This window comes from Labrus mixtus, chromosome 19, assembly GCF_963584025.1.
Source record: "Labrus mixtus chromosome 19, fLabMix1.1, whole genome shotgun sequence".
Taxonomy (NCBI): Eukaryota; Metazoa; Chordata; class Actinopteri; order Labriformes; family Labridae; genus Labrus; species Labrus mixtus.
Window position 1 is genome coordinate 20152518 of NC_083630.1, and position 20938 is coordinate 20173455.

Below are 20938 nucleotides of genomic sequence, written 5' to 3' on the forward strand. Positions count from 1 at the left end.
TTCCATGTATTCATCTGCCTTGGCTAATCTGGGGCCTACATCACCCACAATGCATTGTTTTTGCAAAGAAATCAGCCACCTCCTGTTCTACTTAATAGCTGAGGTGTAAATCTGTGCATCTGGATCTGCAACTGCTTCCAACTGTAAGACTGAAGCATGAAAACTCAAACTCAAAAATAAGCTATGAGAGCTCCTTTTTTATTGGTTCTTATGCAACACAGACAAAAGTTACAATAACCATTAGCAGGTATTAAAAATTCCTAATGTGAATATATACAGTAGGCACTGCTTGCTCACTGTGTTATAATAAAACAGGGGAACAGATGAAGGCTGCCCATTCCATTTTCTCATGCACATTGTATCAGTGTTATCTATCTGATGATTACAAACAGTGGCCCATTGGGATCTGCTCCAGGCTAATGTAGTGGAAAGAGACGAGGCTGTGGGGGCGTTAATAGCCTGGTTTGACTTTACCTCGGGAGCCATCCAGAAGGGAGTTCCCACAGAGGTGTTCCTCCTTAGGCGGGTATTTGTCAGCTGGGCAGAAACACCTGCGGGGAACAGAATACACACTTTAGACATTTCAGCCTCGCTCTCAGAACTCAGTGGAGACGGTTCACACGATCGGAGTAACTTCTTCTTGCGACATGTGTTTAATTTTTCTTCCCAGGAATGGAACTGGATAGTGAAAGTGATGATCTGTGACAAGGAACAGTGAACAGTTAACAGCTGGATGCTGCTTCACAGATATGGAGCTGAGGAGATCTTAGATCTTATTTGTATCCGACTGAGAACGCTGTGACTATAGTGACAAAGAGGAAACAACAAACACACATGCATGGCTCACATGCACACACAGCCAATAAGCTTCAGCATTTTCCAAACTGATTTATTGCTTTGAATTTTTTACAAGACTTTGTAGGACTTTGCAGGACATTTCAAGAAGAATGTTTGAATATAATTCAACTGTGAAAAGGCTCTGGATCCTTAAGACGTAATTTTACTGCCTCTCAGAAGATTTTAAGCATGTCTCCTTTCTATGCAAAAAGAGGACAAGGTCATGGTGCAACAATGAGAATGTCAATTCAACAAAAAAAAAAGGGCCAAAGGAAGCAATTTGATCAAAAGTTGCTGAAATTGTGCATTTTGTTCATATAGACAAGCAACTGTAGAGCTAAGAAGAGTAGCCATGCTGCAATAAACCTAACTTACAATTTATGAGATGAACGCTTCTAAGAGGGAAAAATGATACGAAGCATGAATCAGTATATTAAGGAATTATCAACATATTGCAGCAGAAAAGATAACTTACTAAAGGAAAGCTGGAAGCTTTCAAAAAACATCTGGTGGAGCTTCATGGAGCTTTTTGGGAAAGTGTTATGTAATCATTAATAAAACCAAAGATTTGTGTTTGGACAGGGTGGGATAGCAGGGAAAACATTTCAAGGAATCCCCATTAAGTTAAAATACTACAATTTGAGCCTGATGCAAATAATGATTTTCGTCTAAACAGATCATTTCTTTGTTGCTAAAAGACGGTACGGGGGGTGATATGCGTTTTAATCATATTAAGGCTAAGAGAGTCATATATTGATTTGTATGTTAACGGTGGGCTGAGTGGAGTGACAGGTGGGCTCACTCAAGCTGTTTGAATGATGTTAGATTGAAAGACAGTTAGGTAGAGTCAGCAATTCTAATATGGCGACTGCCATCAATGGGCTGCAAAATGTATCCTCAGACACAAACGGGTGACATCACTGAGACTATGTCCATGTTGTATACAGTCTTATTTTGCAGTCCTGCTTTAATCCCCGTTTTTGTACAATGAACTTGCAGCAAGTCTGACATCTTTCATTTTTAATCACAGTATGTAATCATTTCAAAACCACAAGAAAATTACTGCGAGAACGAAATGGTCTGCAGAGAGAGGAAACGTGTTTGAATAAACGTGTTTGTGTATCGCCGCGCAGAGCCCAACGAGGAACACGCTGACCCACAATCGTGACTTCAGTGCAGTCCAGACAAATCAGTGTTAAAGCACACAGTGATGTTTCCCAGGGCTGGCTTCTGCTGAAGCAGCAACCAGGACAAAAGCAGAGCCTCGAGACATGAGCAGCAACCCACAAACAAAAGGTGATCTGCTGATGCACGACATGCGGCCGCACACTAATGTCTTTGTCTTGCACAGTATGTCTCGCTTTATTTTATGAGAATCTGAAATATGCAGACTACATTTAAATGCTGCCTTTTTAAGCAGATTGTGTTTTGGCTGGTTAATATTAAAGGGGGGGGTGAACATTGTGTAAACTGATTATGCAACATAAATGCAATTCTAATACTGTCATTGACTGTAAAAGCCAATTCTCAGCACAGTACAGTAACAGCAGTGAGGCTTTGATGGTGCTGGGGAGTAACAGCCAGGGGTGGAGATGAGCAATGCGGAGAAAAACGGTTCTGTGTCAAACATCAAAAGGGATTAAAATCATGTGCAAGAGCGGGAGATATGCCTTAGACTGACATATACACACTCACACTTACACACACAGAGGGACATGTGGCAGCCGAACCACTCTGCAGTTTCACATCAACCCACATTAGTGATAACAAACCCGTAGTTCTACATAGCTGCAGAAGGCAGAACCAAACAAACCACCTCGACTGACACATACACACATCCGCCACAATGTGCATTAGGGGTAAGAGTGTGTGAGGGTACAGGAACACAAAGAGCCCCGTATTAAAAGCTCTCACTGTCGTCTCTTTCCACTACATTAGCCCGAAGTGGAGCCCGGTGGTCCACACTTAATAATCATCGCAGAGATAACGCTGTCAATTAGAATATTCATGAGAGGCCCATAAACGAACAGCTCCTCTTATCCCCCCCCCCCCCACTCTTTTTGGGTCCATCTCTTTGCTATTTTGTTTCCCTGCTGCTGATGAGTCACTGCGGGGGCTTTATCTCTTCAGCTGCTTAGTGTAGCGTGCACCCCTCCATATGAAAAAAACATTAATCCCAGCGTGACGCAGAGCCTGCGCGTAAGAGTCGGCCCCCCCTCTTTTTTTTTTTTCATTTTCGTCACTGCACGTTTTTGTACATGAATACTCCTACTCCCCGTTTTTTTTTTTTTAACCTTCTCTGATGACGCCATAACCATTACCTGATACGAATTTAAACTGTCAGCAAAACAACAGAAGATTTCATTTTTGTACCTGCTGTTCTCCTGCTCTCGGCAGCCGGCTGAGCGATATTTCACTACAAACTATAATTTTGTTCTTTGAAAGCTGACAAATTCAAGAGTCAGCAAAGACTCTAATGGGTTCCGCGTCTTATCTGCCACCTTTGATTCAGGTGAATGACAGAACATTTACTTTGTGTCATTGAAGGCTGAAAGGCTGAGGAATTAGGAGTTTGCATTTCAATGAAAGTCAGATACATGTTGTGTTCCAAAACTTCATACAGTTTCCAGCCATGCTATTGGCTCTGAGGGCCTAAAGCTGCTCTTTGAGCTAAATGCTAAATTCAGCATACTCGTACTTTTACTCTAATACGGCCAGCAAGCAGGCGCATTTCCTACCTTGTTCATCATTTTGAGGTAAGTGCTTTTGTACTAAGCACAAGCATGCTGCAGCATAATGTATGCATTCAATTATTTCAGCTTATGACGCTGCCAAGGAGAAGTTAAAGAGACTTCCAAAATGAAAGCAGTATGTTAGGAACATCAATGTCCATACCACCTTTCAAGGTAATTGTTCAAATAGCTATTGAGGTATTTTATCCAAAACCAAAAATGGGAGTCTTATACTGGTACAAGACAAAAAGCCTTAGGATCATCAAAATCATTATGACTCATCCTCTGAGGACCAAGAACACTTTTCTATCAGATTTCGATGCAACCCAGCCATTAGTGGGAATAATGTAGAGTGGACAAACTGTGGTAAGTCAAATATTTTCTGTTCTATATGACACCTTTCATTTGTCTTGTAAGAGAGCAAGTTTTCTATTTCAAGCCTAAGTTTCCCACTGACACAGGCTACAAATAGTAAAACCCTTTGCAGTCATCATGATGATGCTAATGCTGCTTTTGGCATCATTTCCTCACCTCCAATTTGTACATCTATTCTTACCCCTCTTATTTCAGTGGTGCTCTTAGCACAGTTTAGCATTCCTGTCACAATAACAATGCCTCTTATTTTACCCGTTATCTCTAAATGCATTAGTTTAGAACAACAGGAGGAAATATGAGAGCAGAGCACAGTGACTAAGCATTCTGCAAAGATAACACTGGGTTTGGTGGTGGTAGGTCGTCCAATTACTTTTTACTCATTGGTATCAAAATCAATGCATGGATGTTTTATGGGTCAAAGTGCTACAACTGCAAAATGAAATTTCTTCTTCTGAGAGTTGAATCTGCTGTCGTGATTCTCTTCTTCACACGTCCTTCCTATCTTCAAGATTCATTACAAGTTTAGCCAGAGGGACACTCGATAAGATGTACGAAACAAATGAAATCTCTTTATCGTAAGGAAAATGGTTAGATGTTGTTTGTGATAATCACTACAGATAAATAGCCTCACATGTGCGATATCTTCCGAGAGATCTTGAAGCCTCTTGTGGTGTCCTGAAAGGGTGAAAGTTTGTAAATACTTTGCAACAGAACCGACTACTGATGAGATTTTCTTTTGTTGTAAGATAAGCAGCAGCATCAAGTGTCAGGTGGGCGATGTTTTAGGTCGATTAAGATTTCTCTGCAGACACAAAAATTGTTTATTCTTTCTTCAAAATGTCTGTTGTTGTGTTTAGCCCAGCTCCATTAATGACAGAATACAGAGCTCATGTTTGAGCTCTTTATTTCCACATCGCTGACCTGTAAGCTTCCCAGTGGTTCAGTGAACATCGTTACATAACTTGTTTAATTATTCTGATTTGTATGATGTGTGTTCACAATGATACCATACGAGATTACAATTACAATACATGTTTGATTAAAGTGTCTTTGTTCTGTATATGCATATACAGATCATTTTTATATAAGAAATGAATGTAGCCAATGAGGAACAACCTTACACCTACAATCCTTTGGGCCATTAGAGGTCAGCTCCGTCAGTGGTGAAAGAAGGCTGAGGTTAGGAAACATTAGAGCTTACTTTACATTTGAGTTATTGGTAAGCAAATATTTTTCTAATGGGTTCAAGATCTCAGTTTCAAGTATTCCTCAAAACAGCATCATGTTCAAATAAATGTGTACCATTTCAGATCAAATCAATGACTAAGCAGGGTACGCTTTAAGGTGAAAAATTGCTTTTTAGATTTTGGTTGTAGTAAAAAAAAGAAAGCGTGAAGTCAGCTGTTATTTATTCTAATGTCGGTGAATTTCTTTCTGGCCAATTTGAACACCCAAGGGATTCGGTGTGGAGCATTGTTTTGCGCCGACTGAAGGTCTCTGAGTGCAACAGCAGTGTTGTAAAACTTTCTGAAGCAGGCGTTGCCGCAAAAGATGAGACAACGATCACGATATAGCAGAACGTTACTTCACAATCTGAATAATATCTGCGAGGATGGACGCTCTCACTCGGTCTGTCTTCTCTTCTCAGCGTCACCTGCCACGTTCTCTTCCATCACTCAGCCTTAAAGTCATACACACGTCTCGATCAGTGGACATGGGAGGGACGCTATTCTGTCTGCTAAAGGTCAATGTACTATAAGATCAACGTTGAAGCTACTACTTTAAAATGGAAAAGTGACATATTGTTGCTTTAAAAAGACTCTGCTGTTTTGACATTTACCAGCAGAGATATGTGACTGCCACTCTCGTCAAGAGGGACTCATGATGCGTTACCAGTTAAGTGTCTTTGTCAAGGACCCTTTAGTCAGCTCAGGTGGCTGTAGATGGACACACCGGGCTGTTGTGTGGATCAATTCGTTGATGTGGGAGTTCTACACAAATACAACCAACCAATTCAGCAGCAGAACACGACGCATTCACGGCAGCAAGTTTGAAGAGAGCCCAGTCTCTCTCTCTTTCTGCGTGACTTTTTCTATTTTTTACAAAGAAGGTTTTTTAATTTCTAAAACACTGTATGCATTTGTCAAAAAAAAAAAAAAACAGCTTAATGGAATAATAAAAAAGATAGAGTGGTCATTTGACAGCTAACTTGCTTTCAAATGCAATTTAAGGTTGTATGAGGAAAATAAGTATTTTTCTTCCTTTAACAGCATTCAGTACTTGACTATTTGCATCTAGCAGCAAAAACAAGACAAAAACCAAAAACTAGAATCTACAAATCAATGACGTATGCCTCCATCAACTTGTCAAGATGCAGTTTACGTCCACTTTCTATCTTCTTATTCCCTAAAGGCTCACATTTTTCTTTTTCAAAGCTGTCGTAATAAACAGATGTAGAGAATCTCAAACAGCTTTGTGAGGGGGAAGAAGCTGCTCTGGAGACAGCGAATGGCCTGGCTCATTCAAATAACAAGTGAATCCATTAATACCCTCCCATCGTCCTCCTCCTCCTCATGTAAGAGCTGTGCACTTTGCGCTTCGTGGTTAGAAAGGGTCTTTTAAGAGGAGCCCACAATTAGCAGACTAAATGCAAACCTACACACGCGTCGAGTGGGGATTTTTTATTTGTGATGAAAACAGGCAGCTGGTTTTTTTTCAGGCCCTGAAGAAAAACAGGAGTGAGTCATCCCCTGGAAATAGTCACATTCACTTGGCCATTATGAGCCTTCAATCCAAGAACTATGCCCGCGCTTGCTCTTGGCGCCTCATTTGGTTAAGAAAACCCAGAAAGCAAATCAGAGCAAACACAGGGCGCATATCAACAACGTCCCCTGCTGTCTGCCAGAGAATGCAAAAGATAGGTTGTAATGGAAAAGTATAATCGTCCGCCACCTTGTCGGGTTTTGTTAACGTCTTCCAACCTCTCAAGGAAACTAATTAGTGTTGCAATTCATTTGGCGAGTGGCTGAAGGTAATGGATTTGACCCTTTTCTGTTGAATAGAGGCATAACATGATTTCTACTGATTACAGGAGGATAGTGCAGAAAAGACATCGTGACAACTTTTCTTCTACAAAGAAAGAGACACATCGTGTACCGAAATCCACAAGCTTGATCCCTCCATGGGTTGTCAACAGGATGTTATTGCCTTTGACGTCTCGGTGGATGGTATTGTTTATGTGCAGGTGCTGGAGGCCCTGTGGGGAAAAAAAAAAGAGGATAAATACTTTTTCCTCACATGCACCTGCCGTGACAATTATCCCATTTAAATGATTTGTATGGAAGCAGAGCATTCAGTGAGAGGTTCTTCGTTTCAACTCTTTATTTTAGCATTAAGTGGATTCAAAAGGCCAGACTTACCATGAGGGCCTCGTGTATGATGAAGGCAATGATGGGTTCATCCATCCTGTCTCCTCTCTTCAGCATGCCTTTGGCCAGATCTGTCACAGAGCCACCATTGCAGAGCTGCAGCAGACGGAAAAAACACACATGGAAAAAAGAGCCAACTGAGCAACATGACTCAGCACTTATGTCTGAACTTGTACAAATATGCCAAAATCTCCAACATCTGAGATATGCAGAATTGAACGCAGGGAAAAAGCAGCAGATGAAAACGTTTTGATGAGATTTCACAGTGAGAACAGAGATGCTGAATGTAATTGTGTCAATCTTTAGCGGCTTATCTTTCCGAGGCAGCTTAGCGAGAGGTAAAAAAAAAAAAAAAAATCTTGCCTGCGGCGTGAATGTACATTTTAGCATGCAGGGTTTAATCTATGCTTTGATGACTAAGCAGGGTAAACATTAAACATGCACAAATCATCTTAAAATGAAGTACATCCTCTTATGTTTTCAAACAATGCCAGGGTTTATAAGAGGAATTATATGTTATTTATAAGTCGACATTTTACACTGAAACAGAATGTACCGGGATTGAAGTCACCACGGGCACTTTCTTCTTCTCACCACATAAAAAAACATTCGATGTTGTGTAAATATAGGTGTTTTCTTGTAGTGTACTGCGCTTAGATGGAGTCAATAGCAATCCCACTTGGAAAATTACAGAAAATTGCCTGGTAGGTTGCCTTGGTAACAATAATAACCCTTAATTTGAGCCTTTTCTTTGGGAGATGCCAGTGCTTTATGAAAAATAAAAAGCTTTAAGATGTCAGGCACAGCGCTGGGAACAGCCTCCAACAGAAATCTCACATCCTGTTTGTAAACACACTATGCATAAATATATCATCCACACATACACAAGACATCCCTCTTTGTCACTTTTATTATCAGTTAGCATTTCAACCCTCCTCTCTAGTCCCAACTGCATATAAAATGTGTTTTACATGAAATCTCCTTCATATCTTTTCTGTATTGAACTCTTGTTCTTCTATAATTACACAAATTTCCTGCGCTTGTACACTGAAAGATTAATTAGGCAGTAGATGTGCATTTGCTTGTAGTTATTTAGGATAAGAATCAGTCCCCTGGGGGCGACGCACTAAATAATTGTGCAGTACATCCCCCAAAAAACAGGTTACTGATAAATAGCTATGCTAGCAATAATAGATAGAAATCTAGAAAACTATTTTTTCAATTTACATTCAGAATGACAGGGTACCTGGGGCACCGGATAGCTAAGCGGTTATGTCTCGCGCCTCATGTACAGAGGCTAGAGGCCGTGGGTTTGAATCCGACTTTGGCCCTTTGCTGCATGGCATGCCCCACTCTTTCTCTTCCCAACATTTCAGCTGTCCCATCTAATAAAGGAAAAAATGCCCCCAAAAAACATCTTAGGGTACTTTACAGCTCGATGCCTGTCTGTTTGTTTTAATAATGGTCAGAGATACAGTATGTCATCTAACATGATCAGAACTTCGGTCAACTTTTGTTGTTTTTAATGTGCTTTATAAATACATTTGGATTGGATCGGAAATTGTACAATTTTTGCAAAATGTTTAATATTGGCACAACCAAGGCAATGATGGACTCAATTTCTAGCTTTGTACCCAAATCTCCAAATGGGGACCAATTATGTCTTCTCAGTTTTTTCTGCGACTCTTTGCAGTTGTTTGATAGCGAGAACAGAAACTCCGCCCTGGAGAACCCATGACCACTTGGGCCATTCAGTAACCCCCCCCCCCCCATGTTATATAAGCTGACAGTGAAGCAAGTTTTTGACCTTGACTATGCATTGGTATACCTTTTCAACGCCTTGTCTCTGTTTTCTATCTGCCCATCAATCTACCTATCCATCAGGTGCCCACAGAGCTGTTGCAGGATGGATGGCGTGTATCTCAGCTGCCACATGGGGAGCTTAATCACTCCCTCTCTCGGCTCTCAGACATGCTGACAAACTGCAGTTGAGCAGAGAATACCAGCGAGGCTTTCACAGACAGCACAGCCCTCTGACAAAGAGCTGCGTCTGACGTCAGTACATCACTGCCGCAATATCACCTGTCATCATTAAATTACACAGGGCAGACAGAGAAATCCATATTAATGAGAGGTCCTGTGCCCTAGTTTAAGTAGAGTTAAATGTTAGTGCTCTCAGCTAAGCCACGGTGCCCACTTCTAGAAAGTGATGCTCGGTGAGGATTAATTATTTGAGACGTGGTGAAGACTCAAACCCTCTGCAGAGCTGAAACATTAAAGAAACTTCACACCTGGTTTGACTTTAATCTTGTACACATTAAACTCAATTTTCTGACCTGTCTTTGTAGTAAAAGCTTGGGTTCATACACATAAAATAAAGTTTATTTTCCAAAAAAACAACAACTACCAATTCCCCTTAAAGTGCTTCACAGGAGGGCCCATGGAGGTTAGCAAAAACAACATGGTCCGTCCTGATTTTAAGCAACAATGACCACATTTTATTTGACATCTAAATACTCGCCTTTACCTCTTTAAGCAACAAAAACACAAACACACTCAGTAAAATGAAGCCTGATTAGAAAAATAAAGACCCCCTCTTCTTAAAATGGAACGAGCCTTCACTTTGTAATTTTATCGATGTAAGCCGGCCCAGTGAACTTAACTGTTATGCCAATAACGTCTTATCAATAAAGCCATTCCAGGACCTGCACAAAGTTAGGATGCCGGAAAAGAAAGCAGAAGAAAAGGAGTAAGCAGGCTTGGACATTTGACCCCAACAAAAACTTGTTAACAAACTTTACCAGTTGGCTCCGAAGGCTGATGAAAGCCAAGCAGAGGGAGCAAATGTTAAACAGGAAGCTAGTGCTGTTTGAATGTGCATGCAAATCATATCCTGAGCGGGGGCACCAGCCATCTCTGTTGGGCGGGCCGGGCCCGGGTTTAAATCTGACCTGTGCCTCCTTTGCTGCATGTCATTCCCCACTATCTCTCCCCCTGATTTCAGGCTCTATCCAGGCTCCTGTCTTATCTAATAAATCCAAAAAAAATAAATCTTAGAGAGAGAGAGAGAGAACAAAAAGGTCTCTGATTTAAGATATGGACACACATGTTAAAGCACATTAAAAACTGATTTACTTCCAGCTGCAGAAAATGCACCAAGAAGGAAAAAAGGTTTTCAAGAGGAAAAACAATGCTAATTCAACTGGTTTTAATTAACTGAAAATCAAGTAATATCCTTGATTATATACCAAAAAGTTCTGTATAGATTGTTTGAAATTCTAGAAAGAAACGAGCATAAAAAAAAGGTCTGTTGCGATCAACCTCTCATATCTTCATCTTGAATGTCACAAGTTTGACCAGGTCTATTCATTTTCAAAGAAGAAAAAAAAACGTATACTGAGAAGGATGTTCTCCATTACAAATGAGGTCAGGTGCTTGTTCAGACATGTAAATCGAGTTATTCGATCAAAGACTTGTAAAGGAAGTGGATGAAACGGATGTAAAGATGAAACGGACGAGCTTTAAACACACAGGTGCCGACTTAAGTCAACTTCTTTGATGTACGTATACGTGCAAAAAAAAAAAATGAACGTGCATTTTAAATCTTAGTTAGATTATTAGACGTGTGGAGTCGCCTTGTGTCTGTAACACTGACTAAACGTGTTTGTGTATGTGCGTGACACACTGGACCGACATCCAGAGAAAAACACTCCTGTTGTTACAGTGGCCTTATCGTTTACACATAACAGCTGAGGTGTCCACGCCCTTCCACCACTTGCTGGAAAGCTCTAACAAGAAATACTATTTTAAACTTATTGTCAATTAAGGGCTGTGCAGGTGACCCAGGGATACCGGGGCAGAACAACTCAGGACAGAGACCGAAGAGGGTTCATGAGGGCTGAGCGGTTTATTCTTTGACTTCCAGAAGGTATCCAATGAAAACACAGCTTGATACAATGAGCGAGAACAAACAAACAACACAGACGACGTGGTTTAGACGGAGATGTTACGTGATACCAATGCAAACCATTCAGTATTCAAACTCTGATTTACTTTCCTGATGAACTGATTGAATTATTACACGTTGAACTGATGATTAACTCCTCTCTGGTTTCCCTCGACTAGCTTTGCACTCTTTGGTTTCGTCCATTACATGCTCCGTCCGGCAGACAGATCCGGTGGACTCCAGTCCTGCTCTGTTGTGGACTGGGATATTCGAGGACATTCAGGTCCTTGTCCAGTGTCATCTGAGCTTTGTGCTCTGCTCATTGTCATGCTGAGAGGTAAATCTGTATACGAGCTTAAATGTGCGTGCCCTTTTCTTAAGCTGTTTTCACTTGTGAACCCTGGAAAATCTCCGGACATTCAGGTTTTGTGAGTGTCCCAAGTTGCCCCTTTGCACATAAGCACATATTGTCAATGAGGTGCTGGTGTAGTATTTAGATGTTTATATGGAACTTTAACTTCAGCGTACTTCTTCCTACACAGCCGGTAATTTATTCTTCTTCACAGTCATGTCTTGTTATTGAGAAATAATTCTCTTGTAGCCACTCTAGCGTATAGAAAAGTTTAATGTAGTGCTACAAAGACAGTTTGACAAGTTCTTCCATCTCTGCAGAGAAAACTGAAACTCTTTGAGATGCCAGATGCCAGTCCTGGCAAAGGGCCCTTCATGCCCAGTTACTTCTTCCATTGCCTAATGACTGAGCCCATTTATTATTAAATACTTGCAGCTCTTTCGGCTCGCTCAATGTTGTCACTATCCGATCTCTACTGCCATTAGGAACACAGTTAAGAGAAAACAGAGAGAGAGTCAGCGCTGATGAATTACACCTATTAGTCTATCGCTGCAAATACATCTGTGTGCACCTCAACTTTTAAATATACTTTAGATATGTGATAACATGTTAATGAAAGATGTGAAAAGTGTCCTTGTAGTTACTTTAAGTTGTTGACGTTCTCCCAAAAGTCAGCGTTTCATACCAACGCCCTTTTAGCCTAGCTGGTGAATATGGCAACACTATACGTATCAGGATGCAGGGTGTTCTATTTAAAATATTGGAGGTGTAGTAATACTGTCATTGAAGAGATTCATTGCTATTACAACATCATCATAGCTAAATTAACCGTAAAACAAACTCTCCACTGCTGGCATAAAATCTAAGTTTTAAAAAAGCTCATATTTTAAGCTTTTCAAACCCAATGTCATTTTCTTTTTGAGCAATCTGAATCAGACCAAAGGTATTATTATTTGTCTTTAACAGTAAAAAAAAAAAAAAAAGAAGAGTATCACAAACAAGAATGGTCTTAACAACTAAGGTTGTCAACATTTTTGGATACTTGCATAATGTCCAAGTCATCTGGGTGATCAGTAGTATCGAAAAGTTACGATGCTTTAAATAAAAAAACTTCAGATCTTCAGTCGTATCTTTAGTAAAAAAACTGCGGCAAAGAAGGAATATGCTTGCTCTTGTTGAGAATTTAAAAATACGAACAAGAAATAATCGCATCTATAATTCTCTAATTTGGTTTTTACATTGAAGTTTGACATTCTGGTGTAGTCACTCGCAACCCTCACACATAGCAGAGGTTCAGTTCTGTATACAATGATTTTAATTAGAGGCTCAAAAGCTACGTAGACAAGCAGTAAGACAATTTCACGTTACATCGTGGCATTCTGACTTTTCCTTTAGGCATAATGGAAGATAAGATTCAGCTCAAAGATCAGCTTTTAAAGGTTGGATGAATCACTGGCCTTCATTTAACAGGCTGTTTGGATGAAATACAGGTGCTTGCAAATGAAATGCACATCCAAATCAGGTTTGTGTTTCCAATTAAAGAATAAAAGTTGCTCAATCAGTGCTCTCTTTGAAGTATTTCTGAACTCTATGGGAGCCGAATTAGGCCGACATACATGAAAGCTTGCTCTTCTCTACCCACATCCGCTATTATAAAAGAGAACACTACAGAGGCAAAGCCAAAAGCTCACAGACCCCAATGAGGCGCTAACAAAGAAGAGGATGCAATTTGTATGAATTGGGTTCATAATGAGCGGTCTGCTGTCAGAGCAGCGGCACAAACAGGCTCCTCCCAGCAGAGCTAAAGGATGGAAAATTACAGTTTGGAAAGAAGGGACAGTAACCATGGTGAATGACCACCTCACTGCCTGCTTTTCCTGTCTCTTGACTGCCAAAGCCCCTTCAGAATACACACACATGCACACAAACGCAGCCCCACTTGCTAAACTGTCAGGCTGTGATTCAGCCTCAGGATTAGCCACCAGATTTGGACTGCTGGCTGCAGATTTTTGCAAGGGAAACTTTGAAATTGGTTATGCAAACCACAGCGGGAAACATGGAGTAAACAAAGTAGCAGAGCTGGGTAAACTCTACTGACAGCAGATTTTTACACAAAGGAAGCGAGTAATGTCGTAAAAAAAAAAAAATCTACTACCTTAACACAAAACCATCAAGCACAGTGCAAAAAATAAGAATCATCCTATCTGATGAAGGTCTCTGTTTTGTGATAATGTGGTGTTGGTGTGACTGTTCAGCGTCTTAGATTGTACTTGATATAGGAACAAAGTAATTGCAGGGTCCTCTTGAACGGTCAGGAGGAAGGACAGTGATGAAAAGGGAAAGAAACACAAGCTGAAGAGGTGAAAACTATCTACTGGGTTAGCATAACACTGCTGCTGTTCATGCAGAGCCCACTGAGCTTAGATTACAGAAATATGGACACGCTGTTCTTGCAACGATAATGGAAAAATACAGCACACTGTGGAGCGCAAATGGGAGGAGATGGGCACTTCTTTTGAGGTGCAGACAGAGAAAGTGTCTTTGTTGAGACCAGAGTTAATGTGTGTGTGTGTGCAGAATTTACTGAAGATAAAAAAATGACTAAATTAAATTGCAACTGGAAATGAGACATGCAAAGCAATTCATCTTTTTTCAATGTTCTTTCTGTTAATTTGTCCTTTTTAAAAAAAAAAAAAAATTGTGTAGTCCTTTCATGTTTTGAGGTGTTATTGTCAGGCTGCTGTATCCTGTTGAAATGGGGTTTGATAAGAGTAGATGCAGATGGGCTGTGCAGAGCTGGGTTTGGAGGAGATTTTTTCATCAGCTAAAACTGATTCTTATTGGTCAATTAAATGTTTGCAATGTCAACAGAGTGATTCAAATTCAAATGTGATACTTTGGCATGGCAGTTCTTTGAGAATGCCTACAATGAAAAAGGCTTAGTTCTCTTTAGTTCTGTGGTTGTTTTTTAAGATATTAAAATATACCTAAAGTATAAAGATGTACCCTCTAAAGGTCCGTGTCTAAAACGTATTAAGGCAGAGGCAGACCAACATTAGCATTCTAAAGGCAATGCAATATAATGACTATAATACTTTGATTCATTCTTTAAAAAACACTTCTTTAAATAACGTTATGACCACAGCTTTGAAACTTCTCCTTCATTCTTATCGTCCCTGACCCTGTTTACTGATTCGTTCTTCTCTCTATCAAAGCAGAAACACAAATGACACGGTCAGAAAGTCAAGAGGCAAAGAAAACCGATGACCGCCGCCGTGTTCGACTCCTCAAACACTTTTCCCTTGCTGGGTCTGACCTCCATTACATGTTTGTGCAGAGCCTGACATTTGATAAAGGCTACAGCGGGCAATGAAATATGAAAGACGCCAGAACTAGGGAACTAGGGTGCTGAAGGCAAAGCTTTTTAAGAAGAACAGAAAGCAGCCGCAGCAGCAAGGTCCCCTTGAATGTTCACATAAAATATCACAAATTCATACCTGCATCTAACCTTTCCAGGGTGTTAGCAGGTTAGCAGCCTCAAAGTCAAACATAGCGATGGCTTTGGTCACAATCAAGCCTTTTCTTTTGTTTTAAGATTTATTCTTGGGCTTTTTGGGCCTTTTATTGGAGAGACAGGACAGTGGATAGATTCTGAAATTAGGGACAGAGAGAGTGGGGAATGACGTGCAAGAAAGGAGCCACAGGTCGGATTTGAACCTGGGCCGCTTCGAAGACTACAGCCTCTGTACATGGGGCGCGAGCACTAACCACTCAGCAAACAGAACCTCACATTCAGGCCTTTTTAAAATTCCAATTTATAATATGGTGTGCACCAGCAGGCTGAATAGGCCTTCACTATATGAGATAAATATGTTAAATATTGCAATAACTAGCTCAATTTAAATAAGTAAACAATTTCAGAGTGCATATTAGCTAACTCACAGTTTTATGTCTATATGTAGTTCTGCATGCTTTACACAATACCTGTGTTTGCAACAAGCCCCTCCTCATGAAGTATTTTTTTTCACCGCTTAAAGGTAACATTTAATTTGAGGTTAGTTTTTTTTTAGCTTCATATGTCTGCATCTAAGATGTGGTAAAACATTGCATCCAAACATGAAAATGCTCATTGAGAGAGCATTGTTGGTTTACTTTTTTGATTCATTGCGATGAATTCAGACATGAGCATGAGCATGACATTGTGATTTATTTTGCAGCCCTAGACCTTTAACAGCGTCAGAACGTTCTGCCTAAAACTCAAACAACAGAAATCAGCTTCAAGATGAATTTGGCCTGTGCTCCATGTGTATCACTGATGCACTGAGACAGCCCCTGTAAACAGAAATCCCTGCTCTCCTGCACTCAGCAGGGCACCTGTGACACGCAAACTAACAGCAACCCCCAACACATCCATGTCGACCTAAACCACATCTCCCAGGTGGCCCTTAAATTAACTCCATGACTGCCTGTTGTGACTTAAACCGTTACATAATCCCATTGCCGGATTTGCTCAACGCTTCGTATACCTGGTGAGACATGTTGTGTGAAGTATAATCTGACCTGTAATCTGCATTTTAACACTCTCTGTCTGCATGCAGCAACTGCAGTAGACACAAAAAAACATCTCTGAAGGCCTTAGGCAAATGAATGGGTTTGTATACACATGGTCGTTTTTCTATTTGCATATAATGAAAGTGATGATCCTACCTCCAAGACAAGCCACAGCTGATCTCCACATTTTATATCCTTCTTGTAATACATCCCGTAGAACTTGACAACGTTGGTGTGGTCAGAGAGCGCTTTGAGGATGTTGTACTCCGCTTCGATCTCCTCGTCGATATCCTGAAAAGTAAAGGACAAAGATCAGTTAGTCACAGCCACAAACATGTTCGCTCATTTCAATTTGTCCAATCGTTTAAGACAAAAGATTTCAAAGGAATTACTTAGGCGAGAAGATTGAGAAGATATGCTAACCTAACCATCTCCTTTCATCCAGCTTTGTATTAAAGGGTTATAATGTGTATAACATAAGGCTGTCAACATTAACTAGTTAATCACAACTAATTAAGTTCTGAAATTAATGCATTTTTTTTTTTTTAAATGGTGATTAATGGCATGCTATTTTGACCTTTAAGACGCACCGTGGATAAGCCTCCTCGGCGTCTCCCTGTAGTCACAGTGATGGAAAAGAAACGACACTGCTGCATCTTTATGTCTCATTTCAGTTTAAGAAACTCCCAGAGAGCTCAGCTGACGAGTCAAAAAGTCAAATCCACCTCATGACATCAAACGTTTCACTTCTTTGCTGTTCTTTTAAGCTGTTTTCATTTCATTTTTGATGTGTAATGAGTTCCTTTTTCCATGGTTAAGTTAATGCCGTAACGTTTAATCTACCAGAAGGTCCTTACTTTTTTTCAAAATAAAAGCAGGGTTGAATTCAAACAGCAAGTAAATAACTCACAACTTAAAACAACACAAAAATCAAAGTAAAAGCCTTACAGTTTTCATTTTTTATTGTGAAATTTAAAAAAATGCATGCTTGAAATAATGGAATTTCAAGCATGTGATTAAAGATGTGATTAATCGCGATTAACTATTAAAATTTAAGAATTAATCACAATAAAAAATGTGATCGTTTGACCACCTCAGTATAAAATGAAGTCTCTGTTTCTGCTCTTCAGAAATGATTTTGAAAACGTCAACACTGTGTTCATGAGTGCAATCCACTGGGATCCACTGTGTGATGAAAGGTATGAGAGTATGTGTTTGAATACTCTCTACTACCTGTTGGAGCCCTGCTGTGTGATCAGTCGACAACGACATGGGTATTTAACATAACATAGAAATCTGGTTGGCAAACACACACACAGAAATCTTGCCAATATGCATATTTAATGTAAAGGACACACAAACCTATGTTCACCACCTCCACCATTGTCCTGTCAGTCAGCTACCTCTTTGCATGGCTCTGGGTCAACTCTCCTTACTCTTTGTCACGTAATAAGTGAAATCTGATCCCTGCTAATCTCGTCTGCGGCTGCAATGAGCAGACACTTCCAGTTTGTGTCTTTTGTTCGACAAAGTATTGATAACAATGCATTTAGGGAAAAGCAAAACAACTGTGGATGTGGTGGGTAAAGTTATGTAACCCCTGTGAAAACAATGTATGCCAACACACTGTGTAGTCGGGTGACACTCTACTACCACAGCAAGACTTAAATACTGTAATGATGCGAGTTCTTTAGACTCTGGAAACGTCTCTTATTCATAAAGATTAGATGTTTTATGATAAAACATAAACCTCCAGAAGTTGTTGTAGTCTTTTTTTTTGTTGAGCTTATCTTAACTGAAATAGACTTTAAGTACAGTGTGGCATTATGTATGTGTGCTACTGCAGGGACTATTTATTTTTTCTGCCTTGTGTCCCCTTCATGTGACATTTATATGTCTACCGCAGCTCAAACAATGTTATTCTGTCCTTATATTTCAGACACAATAAAGGTTTAAACTATGTAGACGTTGGCAAGAAAGAAATGAATGATCAGACAAATTGTGTACTCTCTCCGTCATGACCATGAAAGAGATCTATCTTTGTCTTTATCAGGGTTCAGAACTACCGCTCTGATGGGAGAAAACTTTACAGTCGATATGCAACTCTGTGCTTTACATTAAAAACGTATTTTCTTGTGTAGCTTAATAGTAGACTTTTCAAAACTGCAGCTCTGTATGTAATGTTAAAGGTCTATACATGAGATAATGAACGCTGTGATTAAACTGATGGTTGTGACTCTGCTCTCAGACTAGTGGTCTGTAGATTATCATTTCTTAATAATGAGACAGTTAGAAGTTCACTAAAGCTTAATGAGTTTTTCTAGCATGGTTTGTTTTAATAGATCAAATGACTCATCTTTAGAGCTGCTAAATAAGCCGTTCAGTTTACCTTCAAAATAAACTAAATAAATGTTATTATCAGTCCACACAGAAAAACCCTGACAGCTAACGAGACTTCAATGATGACTATAGTCCTATGACAGTCTTCACTGTTCTTCTTTAATCTGGAAATAGGGATATTTGTTTTTCATGTACAATTTACGTCAAGCTTGAGACGGCACAATAATTGTAGCTGCTCATAAATGTGGTGCCATTTCCATCCAGCAATGTTCTGTAATTGGTAAATCATGTCAGTGTAGAAACTCTCTGCTTTATCGGATGGATCATCCCCTCGCTGCCAGGATCGTGTTTCTCTGCTCTGTGTCAAAATGTTCTCGCCGGAAAAATTTGCGTCCCATATTTCCGCATGGGTGCCAAAAGTGTTTTGGCTGAATTCTGAATGTCCGCACAAGCTGGAGCCCAACATTATCAGAATACTGCCGTGATATTTCCCAATCATGAGACATTAGTAGCAAGTTGTTGAGATTATTTGCAGAAGGAAGAAAATTCCTTTTCTAAATCACCCTGTGCTGATTAAAAAGCTGAGTACTGTAAAACTCTACCAAAGATCTGTAATCATACTTCACTGAACTTTTTAAAAACTTTTTCTTCCCATTACATTTCTCAGTGTAAAATGGATGTGCCTTTAAAGGGAGGTCTTAATCATATTAGGAGCCAGTAGTGTTCAAGTTAACCATTTTCAGAAGGTCTACAAACTCCATAAGCATTAAAAATGTTGTATACTTGTAAACCTCACATTTTAGAAAAGTATAAAAGCTTTCATCATTACAAAAATCAATTCCCCTCGGACGCTGGTGGCACAGCGGTTCGAATCCGATGCATGGCTCCTTTCCCGCACGTCAATCCCCACTCTCTTTCCCTGATTTCCGGCTCTATCCACTGTCCTATCTCTACAATAAGGCACGAAAAAGCCCCCAAAAAATCTTTTAAAAAATAATAATAATTCCCTACCTAAGTTATTAGTCAACATTTCCTGGATGCCAGAATACCAGAAATGAAATGTCCCAGATAAGAAAGTCAGCTTACATGAATTGGATCCAGTATCTTTACAGCCGCTTTGCTTCCATCAATTTTGTTGAGCACCTTGTAGACTTTTCCGTAGGTCCCTTTTCCGATTGTCTCGATAATTTCCCAAGTGTCTGTTGGATCTGGAAAGTTGTCAAAGACAATCGATTTCCCTGATTGTGGAAACATGTTGAGGAGAGATCTCCTGGGAAAGACAAAAAACATGGGTCACAGTTTAGACACAGAGAGGGAAGCAGCAATAAGCCAATACCATATACAAATATTATCCATGTGAGATATTAGTAAACATATAAGAAGAGCTCAACTCAAGAACACTTAAAGCCTCAGACGAAACACACTAAACAACAACATTTTACCTTTCTTTGGTTTGGAGCTGAAATAATGAATGCATTTCTTGTGTCTTCGGCTACGCTACTGACAGAAGAATAGCCTGATGAGTGGCTTGGGATCAATGTGCTGTCATGGTGATTTGTTTGGGAATTAAACTGGAAGCACATCAAGTGTTTAACTGAAGGATAATCCATTGGACAGTTAGCCAGTTAATTTTGAAGGTTTGGTCTTTTAACTCTATAGTAACACTTTACTGTGGAGCTGCAGGGTGTCACAGCGCTCATAGAGGTGTCATTTCTTGGGGGGGCGTCAAACTAACTCTTACCTCCATCCAACACATGAGCGCTGACATTTTTAGTGTGTTATAATGTTCAGCCTTCTAGCCGTCTTAGTTGATTTTCAGTTAGTGGAAACAGACTTTTGAAGATCATTTTTAAAAGGCTGGTTTAAGATGAAAGTACGATAGCTTCTTGACAGAGGGTTGGTTGTGTTGCACTGTATGAGTGTTCAACAAAAAGGCAACCAACACTCAGCACTGTCTTCATCTGAAGGCACCCAACCCCCTAAAAAAAACTGGAAAGCTATTTCTGGACGTTATGTTACTTCCTGTCATATTGTATTTAACACACTGGAGCCTGATGCAGACGTGTTATTATTCTGTTTACGCTGACTTTTAATGGGAGCAAGACAGGTCTGATTCACGAGTTTTCTTATTAGAGGACGTGAAAGGAATGACAACAATGATGCATAGATATCATGATATTAGTAGTGAATTTGACAATTTATATAAATAATCATACACTCCATGAATCAAACTTTTTTCAAAATCAGCACATTGTCAGTAAAACCATTAGAGTTGTTCATTTCTTGGCCAACTTTTAAAACTGTGTTGTCAATGCTTCTCCATGCACCTTGTTGTGCGTTTCTACACTTGTTACATCAACAGTATAAACCCACTGAT

At 39.9% G+C, this 20938-nt stretch overlaps 2 protein-coding genes across 2 annotated transcripts in view; both read right to left on the reverse strand.

The window, feature by feature from the left end:
- myo3a (myosin IIIA) overlaps window positions 1-20938 on the reverse strand; it is a 57443-nt gene that overhangs the window by 36116 nt on the left and 389 nt on the right. The window contains exons 2-6 of the mRNA XM_061063979.1: window positions 19648-19831; window positions 16378-16512; window positions 7364-7468; window positions 7101-7200; window positions 475-551 (exon numbers count right to left, since the gene is read on the reverse strand). Coding sequence (XP_060919962.1) covers window positions 475-551; window positions 7101-7200; window positions 7364-7468; window positions 16378-16512; window positions 19648-19831 — 601 coding nt within the window. The remainder of the gene's footprint in view (window positions 1-474; window positions 552-7100; window positions 7201-7363; window positions 7469-16377; window positions 16513-19647; window positions 19832-20938) is intronic.
- anxa13 (annexin A13) overlaps window positions 1-20938 on the reverse strand; it is an 88324-nt gene that overhangs the window by 33594 nt on the left and 33792 nt on the right. The window lies entirely within an intron of this gene.